This window comes from Phoca vitulina, unplaced genomic scaffold, assembly GCF_004348235.1.
Source record: "Phoca vitulina isolate PV1807 unplaced genomic scaffold, GSC_HSeal_1.0 scaffold83, whole genome shotgun sequence".
Taxonomy (NCBI): Eukaryota; Metazoa; Chordata; class Mammalia; order Carnivora; family Phocidae; genus Phoca; species Phoca vitulina.
In genome coordinates this window covers 1,640,064-1,656,886 of record NW_022589786.1, presented here as the reverse complement: position 1 = coordinate 1,656,886, position 16,823 = coordinate 1,640,064, and the positions used below count along the sequence as shown (strand labels likewise).

Here is a 16,823-nt window from a genome sequence, read left to right as displayed (position 1 = left end):
ATCTCAGCTCTATATAATGACATTAAAGACTATATTACAATGAAATGTGTTATCTATAAGTAGTACATGTAATCATATAGGTCATTACCACCTCATCACCGATTCACTTATCATCTGAGACAGTTAGTCATTTTAGCCAAGACTTTGTGGTAGGAAACACCATAAAGAATGATATTAAGAGGGTATGATGAGTACCAGCAAAGCAGTCATAGCAGACACTGTTGGTGGGATACCCTTGGCATTCACCTCTACACACCAGAAGGTTGCTTACTCGAAAACCTATGCAAGGTGGAAGTGCAAGAAAGTTAATGACCCTGGGATGACCCTTCAACAATGATGGTAGGGATGTCTGTGGCTAATATCCCAGCTTCCTAGACCCTTAGCTGGAACAACTGGGAGGTGTGTTCTATACTGTCACCCAGAGTTCCCCATGGGATTGAGATCCCATTGCCCATATTGGTAACCGGCATGAAAGTGTGTACTCTTTGTTGGATTTTTATTCTTTCCCTTCTCACTCCATTACTCTCTTATTTGTTTCCTGGTGTGTCTCATAACTACACTACTCACACACTAAATTCTGGTACCAATTCCATTGTGTGTAGAAGGGTCAGTGTTTCCCTTGTACCACTAAGCAATGCTCTGACACCAGCTGGATGTCCTACAACTTGACTCAATTCTGACACTATCTACCTGGAGATAACATCAGGTTGTACAGGTTAAAGGCACAGTCCAACAAGACTGTCCCCACTTCAGATGCCAATCAAAAAGTCAGGTTCTTATAGATGCTTCTGACCATCTGGTTATAAATCTGAGATTTCCATGACCCACTCAATTAATTTGCTAGAGTGGCTCACAGAACTCAGGAAACCTGTTTACTCACTAGATTACTGATTTATTACAAAAGATATTAAAGAATGTGAATCAACATCCAGGTAAAGAGATACATGTGTTGAGGTCCCAAACAAAGGAGCTTCTGTCTTCGTGGAGTTTGGGGTCTGGCATAATGGCATGTGGAAGCATTCTGGTTCACCAGCCTAGAAGCTCTCTGAACCCCCTCTTTCTGGGTTTTTTTGGAGGCTTCATTACCAAGGCATGATTGATTAAATCATTCGCCATTGGTAACTGATTCAAATTCCAGTCTCTCTCACTTCCCTAGACATCAGGGGATGGGACTGAAAGTTCTAGCCCTTTATTCCTGCCCTGGAAACCAGCCTCCATCCTTAGGTGCCTTCTAAAACTCATCTCATTAACGTAATCCCATTGTGGTGGAAAGGGGCTTGTTATGAAAAAAAAGACACCCATTTTACCTTTATTGGTTCTGAAGCATTTTCAGGAACTGAGGACAAGAGAACAAATACAATGACAAAGACGGTTCCATTGCTCTTATTGCTCAGGAAATTCCAAGGGTTTTGGGAACTGTGAACCAGGAACTGTGGCAATGACCATATATATATGAGAAATATATTTTGGTCATCTGAGTGACCAAATATATATTCCTTATAAATCACAATATCACTCAAACCTGTGCCTCAGGATCTTCCTTTGCGGAAACTCAAACCAAGACGGCAGCCTTCAAGTATTTGGTTGGGTTCCCCCATGACTCTTGTTCTTTCTGCCTCTCCCTATTCCCCACATTTCCAACTGCAATTCCAACCCCAGAATTTCGGGGCTGTTTTTCCTGACATAGCTATTACTACAGTGTGGGAGTAATATTTCTATGGCAATCTTTCTGGGGTAAGGAGTAGGTATTCAGAATTAATAGTACCACAGAACCCTCCTGAGACAAACAAGGCACATAGAATGACATTTGGGAAGGAAAAAATGTCAAAAGAAAAGTTTTCTCTGCAGAGCTCAAGACCTCAACCCCTTTGACAATTTCTAAATGAAATCACGTAGTCAAGTTTGGGTTAGCTGCAAGTTATCTGACATCTCTTGCATCAATACCACCATCAACAAGATTTGCTGGTTATATCTGTCCTCAGACTTGCTTACCCAGATGGTATAATAGTGATCACATCAAATTCATCAGGCCCCTTGGAAAGTGTAGTTTTTATACTGTAGGGACCAAGGGCAGGCCACCCCAAGATGGCCACTTTGACATGAAGACTATTTTGATTTAAAAAACAATGGAAGCCCAGTAGATTTAAGAAAAGCTCTTTACACTCCCCTCTACTCCCTCAGCTGCTGAAAAAGAGTTTAGATGGAGCAACTCTTCCAAGAAGAGAGCTCTCACCATCGATAACTACATTATGATATGAACTAGGTATGATAGACATGGAAGAACCTGGAAAGACCTGTCTGATCCAAGTCTTCTATGTCCTATTGTTTCTAAGGAGCTCAGCAAATATTTGTTTACCAAACATTTACTCTTTTTCTTCTTCTTATGAATTGCATTCCTTCCCTTTGAAGTCCCAGACCCTTACCCCCAACTCCTTAATTCAGAATGGCATATATACCTTATTTTGCTTGAATGTTTTTGGAATTTCCATGTCTGAGTGGATTCCCTGTACTTTTGCTATTAAATATGATTTTCTCCTCTTAATCTATCTCATACCAATTTGATTCTTTGGTTGGAAGGACCTTGGAGGGGACAGGAAGTTCTTGCTCCCTAACAATACAGAATTGGAAAATATTAACATTTCTAAATCTTTTAAGGCATACAATGAACTGAAGGGATCAAGTACTTTATGAAAATAAACATAATAACCACTTAAATTCAATATTGCTAAAATGTGACTAAACTACTGTAGTATTTAGACAATGATGACAAGGCAAAAACAAGTAATGTTCAAAGCAATCTTTTCAGACCAGGCATACAATTCTTTAACCCTTTTTCCCTTCTTACAAATCAATGAAAACGCTTATCAAGACTTAAATAAAGGATGGCTCATTGAAACCTTCAAGTAAATAATAGTACTCCATGTTTATACAATGTTTTCTTCACTGTGGAGCTCCAAGAATTATCAGATAATCATGGGACCTGCTAGGTCACCCACTTTACACCCAACACCATCTTATCCCTTGCCTTTATGAACAATTTTTGAAGGTGATTTCAAGCATATAATCACTATATTCTTTTTAAAAATTTTTTCTTTTTCTTTTTTTAATTAGCCAACATATAGAACATCATTAGTTTCAGATGTAGTGCTCAATAATTTATCAGTTGTGTAAAACACCCAGTTATAAATTCAATTTAATTAACATATAGTGTATTAGTTTCAGAGGTAGAATTTAGTGATTCATCAGTTGCATATAACACCCAGTGCTCATCACATCAAATTCCCTACTTAATGCCCATCACCCAGTTACTTCATCCCCTCACCCACCTCCCCCCAGCAACCCTCAGTTTGTTCCCTAGAGTTAAGAGTCTCTTATGGTTTGTCTCCCTCAATGGTTTCGTCTTATTTTCACTATATTCTTAAATGGTTCCAGAAATAGAGATTTATTAATTCATCATTTATTTTTTTCAATTATTCATCAGTATAATAAATTTTCCGTTCGTTCATCCATTCCATCTACCCACTCATCCATCTACTTCCAAGTGTTTATTAAGCAGTCACCACATGTGAGGTCTTATGCTAAGTTCTCACTATACAGTAGTGATCAACACAGATATGGGTCCCAGCTTTCATGGAGCCAATGGTATGGTGAATTCTATAGCATAAATTCTTTTTTTTTTTTAAGATTTATTTATTTATTTTAGAGAGAGAGAGCAGGGGGAGGGGCAGAGGAAGAAGGAGAGAGAGAATCCCAAGCAGACTCCCCACTGAGTGGGGAGCCCAACGCAGGGCTCAATCTCACAACCATGAGATCAAGAGCTGAGCTGAAATCAAGAGTCAAATGCTTAACTGAGTGAGCCACCCAGGTGCACCTACAGCATAAATTCTAATAAGATTTCTATAATTCTATTATTTCCATCTAAAATATTTTTTGAAATAGATTTTTCCTAAGACTTAGGCAGTTAATCTGAGATATAATATAATACATTTAAACTACACAGATATAAAGGTAAGAACACTCAAAAAGAGAATGGAGGCTTTGTGTATATAAAGCTGAGTTCAACACCCCCATGCCTGTGCAGGCTAAAGTGACTAGATCGCACTGTGAGGTGTGCCCATCCCCCACTTGGCAAAACAGGGTGGTGGCCCATGGAAACCAATATTTTAGTCAACTTCTGTTTGAATGTTCTGTTGAGTTGGTTTTTTTTTTTCAGTACGTGAACAGAAGCTGCAGGCAAGGCAAAGTTTGAGATGAGTATATCCCAGATTCCCATGTCAAGTTAAGGCTCACAAATTCTTCTTCTGTTCCCTGGTCCCTGAAGCTTCTAAAAGGGCAGATTAAGAATTATTTCTGATTCACGGAATAAACTGAATCATCCTGCTGAGAGAAATGGAACATTTTCTCCTGAGAAATAGCTGCACATATTGATTAGCCTTGGATGTGTCTATGGTGGAGTTAACTCACACAGAGAGCCGACTTCTCAAGAAGAGTATATGTGTTCACCTTTATTGACAGGGGTTTCACTACCGCAATTGCTGGAGCTATTGTCTTCTTTTATCTGGGTCAAAGGTGAGTTGTACAAATCCGGTGATCGAGATCTTTCCCTCCCTCTACCTTGGGAAATTGTTGACAAACTACAAGAGAACCAGGCTTTAAATGTATAGGCCCAGAATGGTAGAGCAAATTGTTTGTCCTGCACAAATTCTGAACAACTCACATTTGACTAAGCTTTCTGTTCTCATGTTCATGTCTCCATTATAACAATTGTTGGATCATAATATAGTTGTTTTGTATGTATCTCCATTATTACTATTCTCTACATGTCACCTTTGTAATAGTTTTTGGAGCATGGTATATTTGTTTATTTGCAGGTCCATGTTTGTTCACTGGACTGTGAGTTTCTGCAGGGCAGGAGTTGTGTCCTTTCCCCTTGGTATCTCCAGCAACCAGCCCAGTACCATGTACATAGAGGAGCTCAGTAAGTGTTTGTTGAGTGAATGAATGAATGAAGGAATCTCTCTGAATGCTCCATTAGGGAGTGTGTCTGAATTGGTTGTTAACACAGTCACTCTGCACAGTTGGCTGGTCTGACCACATGTGGGCCTGTTTTGTTTTTCTACAACATTACTAATATTAAGGGTATTATTATATCCCACTATCTTCCAATGGAGTTGCTTTTGTAGTCTGGATGAAAAAAACTGCTGTATTATTTCAAATGATTGTGAAATAATAAAGCAAATGAAAACCTCAGATGCCAGAAAACATTATTTTCATGGAACTTCACAAAAAACAACTCCACAAGATCCCCTTACAAAATATACACAAAAGGAGAAAATAAGGTTACAGATTACTGAGTGTCATGCATTATTTTGACAATAGGAACAAGAATGTTTGCCATGTAGCAATGTGTGGTTAAGATAAAAATATCTTTTCAAGTAAGCCAGGGCATTTTCTTCATGTTAAGCCACAGGATGGAACAGTGAGGGAGAAGTTGTTTATTGATTATAGCATTTAAAAGTGACTTTTCTGAATCAATTCTTGTTTAAATAGGACAAGGTGGAAAGCTAAAGCCATTTGGGAATTTGGGATTTTGGAGGATCTGGACATAAGGGCATAAAGACATATGCTTGTCATTGGAGCATACATCAGGGATAGAAATTTTAGGTTTCTGATTTCATCTAGTAGGATTGAGTGGGGACGTATTTGACAGAAAGCTCCACATAATAGTGGATTAAACACAAGTGTTTATTTTCTTTCATGTAAAAGAAGTCCTCAGGTAAAGAGTACAGGATTGACATAAAGACTCCTTTTTGCTTCACTGCCATAAACACTTAGTTTCTATTCGAGCTTGCCTCATGGTTCCAGCATTGTTGCTAGTGATCTAGCCACCACATCTATCATGCAAGTAGGAGGAGGAAGGAAGGGGGAAAGGGCACTCTTTCCTACTGAAACACCTCTCTTTAAAGGAACTTCCTGGAAGCTCCCAGCCAGTGATTTTTCACTTATATCTCCTTTACCACTTCTAGCAGCGAAAGAGGCTGGAAAACACCATTTTTAAGCTGTATAGATTTGTGGCTCCAAGTAAAATTTGAGTTTTGTTACCAGAGAAGAGAGGAGATGGCTGATGTGTAGCAAACCAGCACTCTCTGCTACTAGGTGAACCAGACAGAACACAGCTGAAAAACCATCATTTTTCTTGGAGTTATTGGATAATCAGGGGACTAATGGGATAATGTATGTATAGATGCTCCAAGTGTGAGCACATTTCATGCCTGTGGCCAGAGCAGGTATGCCAAGAGTACTCTCCAGGGGAAAGGCAGGCTGTTGATGTGTTGGAAATTCTCATGGGGTAGTTAATATTCATTACGTTGGTGAATTTACCAAAGTTCAGGGTTTGACCTTCATTACTGCAGGGACTGAAACTTGATTTTTATCAGCACACAGAGTGATTTGACTCTTAAAGAGAAATTCAAATAACCCTAATTTAGAGGTTAAAAAAATTATCATAGATACGGAAAAGCAAAATGTTTATTAATTTGCAATAAGAAATCACTGTCACAGGGAGCAAAATGCTCACAGAAGTTTGCTTGGTGAGCATGGGATTAGAAACAGACCAAGTAAGGCAGCTGAATGCTTAGTGAAGTCAGGCTAAAGTGAGAATGGGCTTACTAGGGGCTCACCTCCCTCCCTTCCTCATCAATTCTTGTTGGTCCACTGCCTGTGTCGCCTGCTTTTCCCTGTACGCATGGCTGTCCTCCTCCCCTTCAGACTGGGTCACTCATCTTGCCAGTCGTTAACCTTCAAGCAGATTGCAGGCTGTCTTGTAAGCTTGTGAACCTCAACATCTCTTCAGAGTACTCTTGCGGATCTCTGCTCTGAGCCAGTATCTAGGGAGTTTAAATTTTAACTTTCAGAGGACAATTTCGTTCTACTTACTCCTAAGTTCTCAAGAGAAACCTCAGTGTAGACCCCATCGGCGGTTTCTAATAGGCTGTTACATCGACATTTACGGTCAAAACAAGAAAATGAACACAATCTCTTCATGCTAATCTGGAGTTGACTGATGTGACTCAGCAAAAGGGCTGAACAAGTTAACATTAGTAAACAGGAAGTCAATGTGTGAAACCTTAAAAGCCGGGCTGAATCATTCCAGATACAAGGAGCATCTGTTCAGCCAGCATGCACTTGATCCTCAAATCTCTCTTAAGAGAATATATGAGTAGCTGTGCAGGGTGCCTCAGTAATCTTGTGAAATTGTAAGCTTTGGAGAGATCTGGGTGCATCGCCCTTAGACAGGTGGAACAGTGTCTTTCTCCATCATGTGTGTGCCCCGTCATAAACCAAGAGCTTAGTCAAAGAGGAAGAGTGTCTCTGACAGACTCAGAGCAGTTCTCGCCTTTATTGAGATACCTTTCTGAAGCAATCAAGTGGGAAGCACTGCTTTTCCTATCATCTCAGGATCAGTGGAGATTTATTATGTGCAAAAACTATGAGGGTCAGACAGTAGGACTAATTCTGCTACCTGGTTCTAGACTGGTTTAGTCACCCACCTGAATTTATATTGATTTATTTCATGCATGATACTGGTCCTATTTCTAGGGCTGTCACTTTCTATTAAAGCTGGTTGGACATAAAATAAAGCATGAAGCTTTTTTCAGCGTCTGGGGGGAAGGCAAATATGCTCTGTCCACATCATGAAGAAAGGAAAAATGGGATAATTTAGAATGACAACAGCCATTCATGTTCCCCTAAAGTTTTTGAGCAGTTTTCACAATCAAGATATTTACCTCATTTTTACTCTCAGCTTTTCTTTGAGGTCATAGATGGAATCAAATACTGTCTCCAAGACAGACTTCCCCAAACTAAGACACCATATTCTTTTAGGTTATGTTGGGAAGATTTTGATATGTTTAATAAAATATTGCTTCCCTAGGAGGATGAGGGATACTTTTCAATTGTGGGCTCCATCATCAGCTACTTGTCAAAATAAACTGTTTATCTTCCAATTTAAGAGCCACCAGATCTGCCATAGCTGTTGACAGAAGTTTCCTCTCTGGCAATCTTATCTAGTTTGACCATTGGATGGGAGTAGCATGGAGTCTAAAATCAAAACAAGTGTCAGGTTTTAGTGAAACTTTTCAGGATACTCCCCAACTGCAATCAGAAGGAATCTCAACCACCCTTTTGCTAGATTAAAGAGACTTGCAACTATATATTCCATTGGATTTGGAATTTAGATGAAATATATAATTCTTTTTTAATGGTGAGTTCAGAGTCTCTGCAATTTCCCCTTTCTTTTCTTTCTTTCTTTTTTTTTTTTAAAGATTTTATTTATTTATTTGAGAGAGAGAGAATGAGAGACAGAGAGCATGAGAGGGAGGAGGGTCAGAGGGAGAAGCAGACTCCCTGCCGAGCAGGGAGCCCGATGCAGGACTCGATCCCAGGACTCCAGGATCATGACCTGAGCCGAAGGCAGTTGCTTAACCAACTGAGCCACCCAGGCGCCCTCCCCTTTCTTTTCTTAGGAAATATAGTCTGGGATTTATCGGTCAAAATCAGCATATTTTTAATGAATCAAAATGATACAAAATGGAATACTGAAAGAACCTTTTTTTAACTACTTACTTTTTTTTTTTTTTACTACTTACTTTCAAAGCAGTTCTATAATTTTAATTAGGTTCCTTTTAAACCCAGTGCTTCCACTTGTCAAAGTATTTCTAGTAGAGTAGTCCTGGTGAGTGGTTCCTGAGAACCATAACAACAAACAAACAAATAAAAGCATCCATTTTTATATGAATGTAAGAAACCCGATGGTGGCACCTAGAAATGAGCACTATGCATCCTCTGAAACCCAAATGAAATATAGAGACTGAGAATAACCTTTTGGTTTCCGACTGTTGAAGGAGAAGCCTGAATGACTCCCCTGTCCTCCGCCACCAGATTAGAAATTGTCAGATTCTCATTACGGGGCGGCCACAGTCAAGGACAGTGAGACCCTCCGGGACACTGACTGAACTGCACTCTGGTCTGCAGTCCTCGGTTCACACCGAAGGGCTTATAAAAGAACAATTGTTCTTTCTTGTAAGATGTTTTTAAGGATGTTCACTATTAGCGGCTTTCAGATTTGCCCATTTATAGGAATCAGTTGAATTGTTTGTAAACCATGCAGACTTCCAGGCCCACCTCAAGCCCATTCAGTCTGAATGTCTGAGCAAGGAGTCGGGGCAATGTGTGTTACAGAAGGATCTTCTCAAGTGATCTGATCCAGTCGGTAGGGATGTGGGAGCCCTGGAACAGCATCCTTTGACACAGACCCCCCCCAAAAAGTCCTCTCCAGGCCCTGTATCAGCACCAGTGGTCCTATGTCTGGGCAGATAAGTTGATTTTTATTTCCTGGATACTGTAATTCATATAACTGACTGTGTTGCTCTTTTTGTATTGATTCCTGTGAAGCATACGAGGCAAACACGACTCCTTCTAGCAACAGTATGGGAAGAAAAGGGTGGCCCTTTGGGTAGTAACACTCCTGTCTTCATCTTCTTCTTCAAAGGTCTCATTTCCCCCTTGCTTCAGTTTCTTCACCAAATTATTTATTTATTTATTTATTTATTTATTATTTAAATTTTTTTTTTTTTCTTACCTTTTTACCCCCTTCACCCATTTCTCCCATCTCCCAACTGCTCACCTCTGGCAGTCACCAATCCGTTCTCTGTAGATGATACCACATATAAGAGAGACCATAGGATATTTGTCTTTGACTTATTTCACTCAGCATAATGCCCTCGAGGCCCATCCATGTTGTCACAAATGGCAAGATTTCATCCTTTTTTATGGCTGAATATTATATATATATTACATATAATTATATATTATATACATACACATTATAAACATATACATATATATGTATAATATATATTATATATATTACTGAATATTATATATATATATATATATATATATATATATATATATATATATATATCACAGTTTCTTTATTCTTCCATTGATGAACACTTAACTTGCTTCCACATCTTGGCCATTGTAAGTGATGCTGCAGTGAGCATGGGGTGGTACAGATAATTTCTCAAGTTAGTGTGTTCGTTTTCTTCAGATAAATACCTGGCAGTGGAATTTCTGGATCATATAACATTTTCTATTTTTAATTTTTTGAGGAAAAATTATTTTTAACTTCATATTTAGTTTTATGGCATATATTTTTGTACATTGCCTTAAATCCTGTGTGGAATGAAGTGTGACAGAAATCAATAATAAGTACTATCCTAAATATTTGTATTAGCCTTGATGATTCTTTTTTCACTTGAATTGGGGTGTTTGAATTTACTGTTTCTTATTTTAAAAGCGCAGTTTAGGGTAAAACCACAGCAGAAATCACAGCATAAACCTGGTTGAAGTTGGTGCCTGGCTGAAGGCTTGTTTTGTTTTTGCCCTTTGGGGGAGTGTGAATAGAGTGGGGAGTAGATCATTTGCTTTTTTCTCATTTGCATAAAAGATAAGGACATAGTCTTCTAAGTTTTATTCAGAATGAAATCAGCATAGTAAAAACACAGCAGTTACAGATGTGAAAGAGAACTTGATTCCTTGACAAAATCAGTCCTACGGGGGCAGGAGTGGACCCTAGCTGTGCTCCACTTTACATCCAACTACATATAAAGACAAAGGTGGCCTCTAGGACATCTTATGAAAATAAAACAAGCAACTGGTAGACCCAAGAAAATCATTTGTGGTCATAGTTTGCCTGAGATGGAGCAAGCTTGTTTTTAATCCAAGCCTGGTATTTCTGGGTTATTAGGGTGTAGATTCCAGGCTTCTTGGCATCACCACATTTACGACCTGCAGAGACTAAGGCATAGAAGGCGCCTTTGCAAACCAAGGGGCCACCTGAGTCACCCTAGAAAGAAGAAAATAGACAGATACTTGGTGAGAAGCTATTGAACTTTTTCTACCATTAATTACCTGTTACTCAAAGGATTATTATGTGGGTCCTTGGTTTCTCTGTGTCCTCAAGAGTTCCTGATATAGCCCCTTACTCAGTGTGGGTTGTCTCTGTCTCTGGCCAGGGCAATGATTCTGTCCATCTGTCTGTCTCTGTCTGTGTCCCTATCTCTGTCTGGGACCATGTTTCTGTCCATCTGTCTGTTTGTCTGTCTGTCTGTCTGTCTCTCTGTCCATATCCCTGTCTAGGGATACTAATATTTACAACCTTTGATAATCAGCGACTATAGAACTTTATTCATTAAGGAATGAGTAGATATAAAGTTTAAAGGAATCCACTGAAATGAAAGAAATGTTTAAATTGTGGATTTCATCTTGGTGCTCACGGATCTGAAATCAAGTTGCTACTGAGATGGGCAGAGAGGAGAAATGTATCGTACTAAATACATTGGTGGCAGGGACTCTGTCTTTTTTTTTTTTTTTTTTCCCCGTTTTTGCATTCTCCTGTAATTGAATATAATGCTCGGCACAAATACAACACTTTGTAAATACTTGCTCCGTGAACAGATTCTTGAGGACTCAGACCTAAACATGTAACTACAATTCTGTCAAGGAAAGTGACAGCATGACAAGAGGGGGCTTTCAAATCTGAAGAGCAGCCTTTGCCTCTGCTGCCACTCCCATGGGGAACTGTAGCACTTTGTGCTCTGGTTGCCATGGAAAGAGAGGCTGAGGGGATGACAATCTTGGGGCATGGCAGATACAGGTGATCTTTGAAAACATCATGTCCTCCCCTCAACAAGGCTTAATACAGTATGATCTCAATAGTGCATTCTAATTTCTTAAAAATTAGTAATCCATCTGTGCTACGTGTCACCTGCAAACATGAACACCTATGTTTTTTTACTGCCTCAGGAAACAAGAGATTCTGAAAAGTATGCCTCCTTTCCTTTCAGTCAATCTGTCAACATTATTTAAGAAACACATACTATATATTTGAGCTTTTTGCATCTGGGCTTTCCAACACCTCTCTATTGATTGCCTACAATGGTGGGTTTTTTTGGGGGGAAGGGAGTTATATTTTACACCACTAGTGACCTCAGAGTTGGTAGGCTTTCTAAGGATGGTAAGATCCCTTGGAAGAAGCCTGTAAAAGTTATCAGATGCAGTCTATCATCCTGATTCACAAACATTTAAAGAGTTCTTATGTGTTGGGGAAGTTCTTATGACTCATTCACATTGGTAGATTAGAAAGAATAGAGAACTCAGTGCAGGAATGGAGAGGACTCTCTGGAGTTGTGATTTTCTGTTCTCCATACCTCTCCTCTGTGCTAGGAGCACATGGAGGCTCGACTGCATGCACAGCATTCTGAGATGTCTATTTGGTGGATGGGCTCTTACCTGGCAGGAATCCTTCTGGCCCCTGGTGTCTCCTGCACATATCATGTCTTCAGTTATAATAGGGTTGTGGTTATAATAACTTGGGCTGTTGCAAAGTTTTCGGTTTATAACCGTAACAGTGACTTCATGCAGGGTATCAGAGGTCCTTAAAAATTGTGGGTCGGTGGCTCCCCAGCCAGTAACCTGGCATTTTGTTCCAGCTCTGATATCATTTTTGGAGCTTGGGTGGAGCAGCTGGACATGTTTGTCAAGTGTTGCAGCCGTGTGAAGCTGACAGATTGAAAAGAACATAAATTATCATTTGTCCCCAGTAGTATTCTGCTATTAGTCTGAGCAATGTTTGTGTGGTCCCTCTGGTCTAGGAAGGCATCCCTCTTCTTGAATCTACTTTGGTGGTAGTCTGCAGCTGTATTTGTGGTTGTTACTTTTCTGAAATGCTCTCCAATCCCTGTAGAGCTCAATGATGCTCAGGGAGGGAGCTTAGACAGAGCAGGAATTTTGCCCAGTCTTAAGCAAACTGGCCTTTGCTCTGCATTGGATGGTTTTCTGTGGAATAACATCCATAGGTCATGACTTTGAGGGCTGGGCTGTTTCCTGCGGGATAAGACCCCTCAGTATGGTCTAGACTAAGTCTGGACTAGACTAAGTATGGTCTAGACTAAGTTATAACTCACTTATGTGTCCCTGAATTCACTTGGTTGGCTCGGTTGTATAAAGGACTTGCAATTTTCATTTGCTAATGATAAAAGCATTTGGGGAAAAAAGCTTTCAGTGGGGATCTTTGGGCTTGTTGGGATGTTCCCCTCCCACATATGTGAGCATCGGGGTTGCTTTTCTTTGTTTAAACACAGACCTGATGCATTTGTGATAAATTCTTCTTTCTTTCAAGGCAGTATATAAAGTAAAAGGGGCCCTTATAGAATATGTCACGTTTACCTCAAACATCGGGACGGTGCTAACAAAATCCTTTTCTGTAGATGATATAAGAGCTGAACTATGTTGTATAAGAATGCTGGAGAAATTGAAGGAAGGCAACACTACATACCTTAATCAGCATAATATCATTTGATTTACGATATGATGTAAGTCTTGAGAATGGTATGAATTTTTCAATCGCAAATGTTTGTTTGGAGTCCTCTTTCTTTGAGAGAGAGTGTGCTCCTAAAATCACTTGGAAAAACTGGACTTTTTCATGCCTAAAAAAAAAGCAAAGAGAATAGAAGGAAGAGAACGAGTCCCAAATACCCCAGTGGGGAGTAGAAATGGTGGAGAACATAGAGGAACAAAGGCCATCTTTAAAGTAACCTGTTTGGATTAGGTGGAGTGACAGAGGTCTTAGTGGACCCAAGCATGAAAGGATGATATAAAGGGCCAAAGACCTGCTCTCAGACCCACCCCACCTCAATTCCCTAGTATTTCAAAAGAATATCAGAACTTATACCCTACTGTGGGGAAAAGGAATGAAATTCTAATTGAGATCAAGTTTACAACAAAATTATGTTAATTTATGTAAAAAGAAATTATATTTCTCGAGTTGTGGGTTGAGATTTATACCCACCATTGTTAATTTTTTTAATTAAGGTACAATATACATAACATAAAATTTATAATTTAAACCATTTTTAAATGTACAGTTCTGTGGCATTGAATACATTTACATTGTTGTTCTTTAATCACTACCATCAATCTCCAAAATTCTTACATCTTCCCAACATTAAGTGTTTTAATAACTAAAAAGTAAAGACTCAACTCTGCATTCACTAATCTGGTATATCTAGACCTCATCTCAGGGCCATATGGAGAATAAGATCCATTACATGGCTGTCAGATAAGCTATGTTCTGTCCTGTCAATTAGAAAGATAATTTGGACAAGAAAGGAAAACTTGCCTCAATGTGAAAAATCATTGCTAATTTGAAATAAAGACACTGTAGGGTTAGTAGCCATTGATAACTCCATTGTGAAGATTTAGAGGATAGAAACAGGTGAGTTAGATAAAGAAACAAGAGTTGTTTTTCTTTGTTTTGTCTTATCCCTGGTCATATACAGCTCCAGTACCAGTGTTTTGATAGTGCGACAATTGATTTGATTTACTGCATGTCGACCAAATTACATTTACATCTAGTTATGGAAATAGAAATGTTTTCTTTTTTTTGAGATCTTGACAACACCTTGGGGCATTCAGCATTCTATTAAAAAAAATCCCATTTTAATGTGTGCCTTTAGGAAGCTCCTTCAAATCCTTTAGGGAACAAGGAAGATTCTAGAAAGACTTACACTTGTTTACATGTAACTATTTCATTGTCACTTGAAAGAGGGATTAAGACAGATTATAATAAAAACATCCACACCCACATAAGTCAGATGGGGAAAGACAAATACCGTAGGATTTCGCTTATGTGTGGAATCTAAAAAACAAAACAAATGAACAAACAAACAGAAACAGAAACAGATTCACAGACACATAGAACAAAGTGGTTGTTACCAAAGGGGGGTGGTGGGCAGATGGGCAAAATAGGTGAAGGGAATTAATTAAGAGGTACAAACTTTCAGTCATAAAATAACTCAGGGGGATGAAAAATACAGCACAGGGAATATAGTCAATAATATTGCAATAACTTTCATAACAGATGGTAAATATGCTTATGCTGGGCATCCCATTATGTGCATAATTGCCAAATCACTATGTTGTACGTCTGAAACTCATATAATATTGTATGTCAACTATACTTCAATTAAAAATAAAAACACACACATACTCCCACATATGGATTCATAAAGATTAATAAGAATTAAAAGGCACAGAAACATACAGAAAAAGGAAGAAAGTGTTGTTTCAGGTTCGAAGAAGGAGCTCAGGACTACAGTGGGGTGGGTTTGCCTATGGCAGGACTGTGGCTGCCAGGAATGACCACTCTTCAGTTTCTACCAAAATAGTTTATTTTGGTTTATTTTGGGAATTTCAGCTCTATTTGTTGAAAAGTTTGCCTATTGCAAAATCAGGATGGGGATGAAATTTCTCAAAGGATGTGGATCAGATTTCCTAGGATTGATTCAAATTCAAATTCAACATACTCATTAAACCCAAACTGTGGAGGGGTGGGGGGGAGGGTGGAGAATGATACCAAATCCCCAGGACTACTGCTTTAACAGAAAAGATGGAAACATGCATAAAAAACACAAGGAAGGCTGTGGGGTACAAATGTGGGTGTGGAAGATGAATTTTGATTAGGGGATGTTTGCTGAGAAAATTTCTGGTTTTCCTCATCTTTTACCAACGTACTTGATTAGTTAATGCCTTTGAAATATTTTGGTTATTTTTGCCTCCACTGGGACATGTTAATACCCAATACAACGCAAGCAGACTATGAATGCTTTTTGACTTTCTGTTTCCTGATACACTCCAGCTGGAATCTGAAAGGCCATTTTTTCTGCCCACAGGATACCTGGAATTACCTGAGTTCTAGGATGCCACCTCCTTAGCTAAACCCAGGTCTGAATTCACACAGAGATGTAATAATACCAGTGTTTTTCATTTGTTTATTGTAGGGTTTCTCCACAGGTGGTCTTTGCTTCAGAATTCTCTGGAGATGTGTGTTTAAAATGCAGTTTTCTGAGTCCCACCCTGGACTTACCTGGAACAGAACTACATGCAGAGCAGGAACCAGAGTGTTGCTCACAGTAATCTTTTTCTGTCTACTGAAACATTATTTCCATTGGGTTTAAAAAGAACCCTTTCTCAGTGTTGTTCAAGCTGATGTGCGGTATAGTCCTCATTGGTGGAAGGGTTCTTTGGCCAAAGGTGACACACATGACAAGTAGGGAAATCGGGACTCAAACGCGGCTTTTGTGATTCCAAGTCCAAGGCTCCTTTCCATGACACTCTGGAAGCCCCATGTCAAGCCCCTTCAAGCCCCTTATTTCCTCTGCCAGTTTGCATCAGCACTGAGCCTTGTTTCTACTTAGATCCACTCCTCCAGGGCTGACAAAGACTGGGTCCTGACTCCCTGGAGGTCTCTTTAGTCTAAGACACGAGGGAATTACCTGGCTGTTGGAGAGGGGCTATTACAGTCCCATCCTCAGCACGCATGGATCATCAGACTTGTGCCTCAGTGACTACCACGGAAGGTACAGAAAATAACTTGATGACATGATATAACACTTATTACGTTATTGTGCTGTGCCAGGTTTTGTGCGAAGCATTTTACATATTGTCCCTCATTTACACCTCACAACAGTCCTGTGAGGGAGGTATTAGGATTATCCCCACTTTGCAGATGAGAAGATTGTGGCTCAGGTGAATGAACAAACTTGAGAAAGTCCCACAGATATTAAGGGGAGACTCCAGGATGCAAATGCAGGCGGGATTGAAGCTCAACTGGTTTGAGCCCCCAGGGCCTGAATCTACACCATTCTACTCTGGATGCCCTGGGGCGGTCTGAGATGGTGGGGAGGCCCCCGCCTGCC

The 16,823-nt window shown here is 39.5% G+C and overlaps 1 protein-coding gene across 1 annotated transcript in view; it reads right to left on the bottom strand.

The window, feature by feature from the left end:
• Positions 1-10,584: 10,584 nt before the first annotated feature.
• GZMK (granzyme K) overlaps positions 10,585-16,823 on the bottom strand; it is a 9,824-nt gene continuing 3,585 nt past the window's right edge. The window contains exons 3-5 of the mRNA XM_032395326.1: positions 13,403-13,553; positions 12,358-12,627; positions 10,585-10,912 (exon numbers count right to left, since the gene is read on the bottom strand). Of these exons, the coding sequence (XP_032251217.1) occupies positions 10,739-10,912; positions 12,358-12,627; positions 13,403-13,553 (595 nt within the window). The 3' untranslated portion in view covers positions 10,585-10,738. The remainder of the gene's footprint in view (positions 10,913-12,357; positions 12,628-13,402; positions 13,554-16,823) is intronic.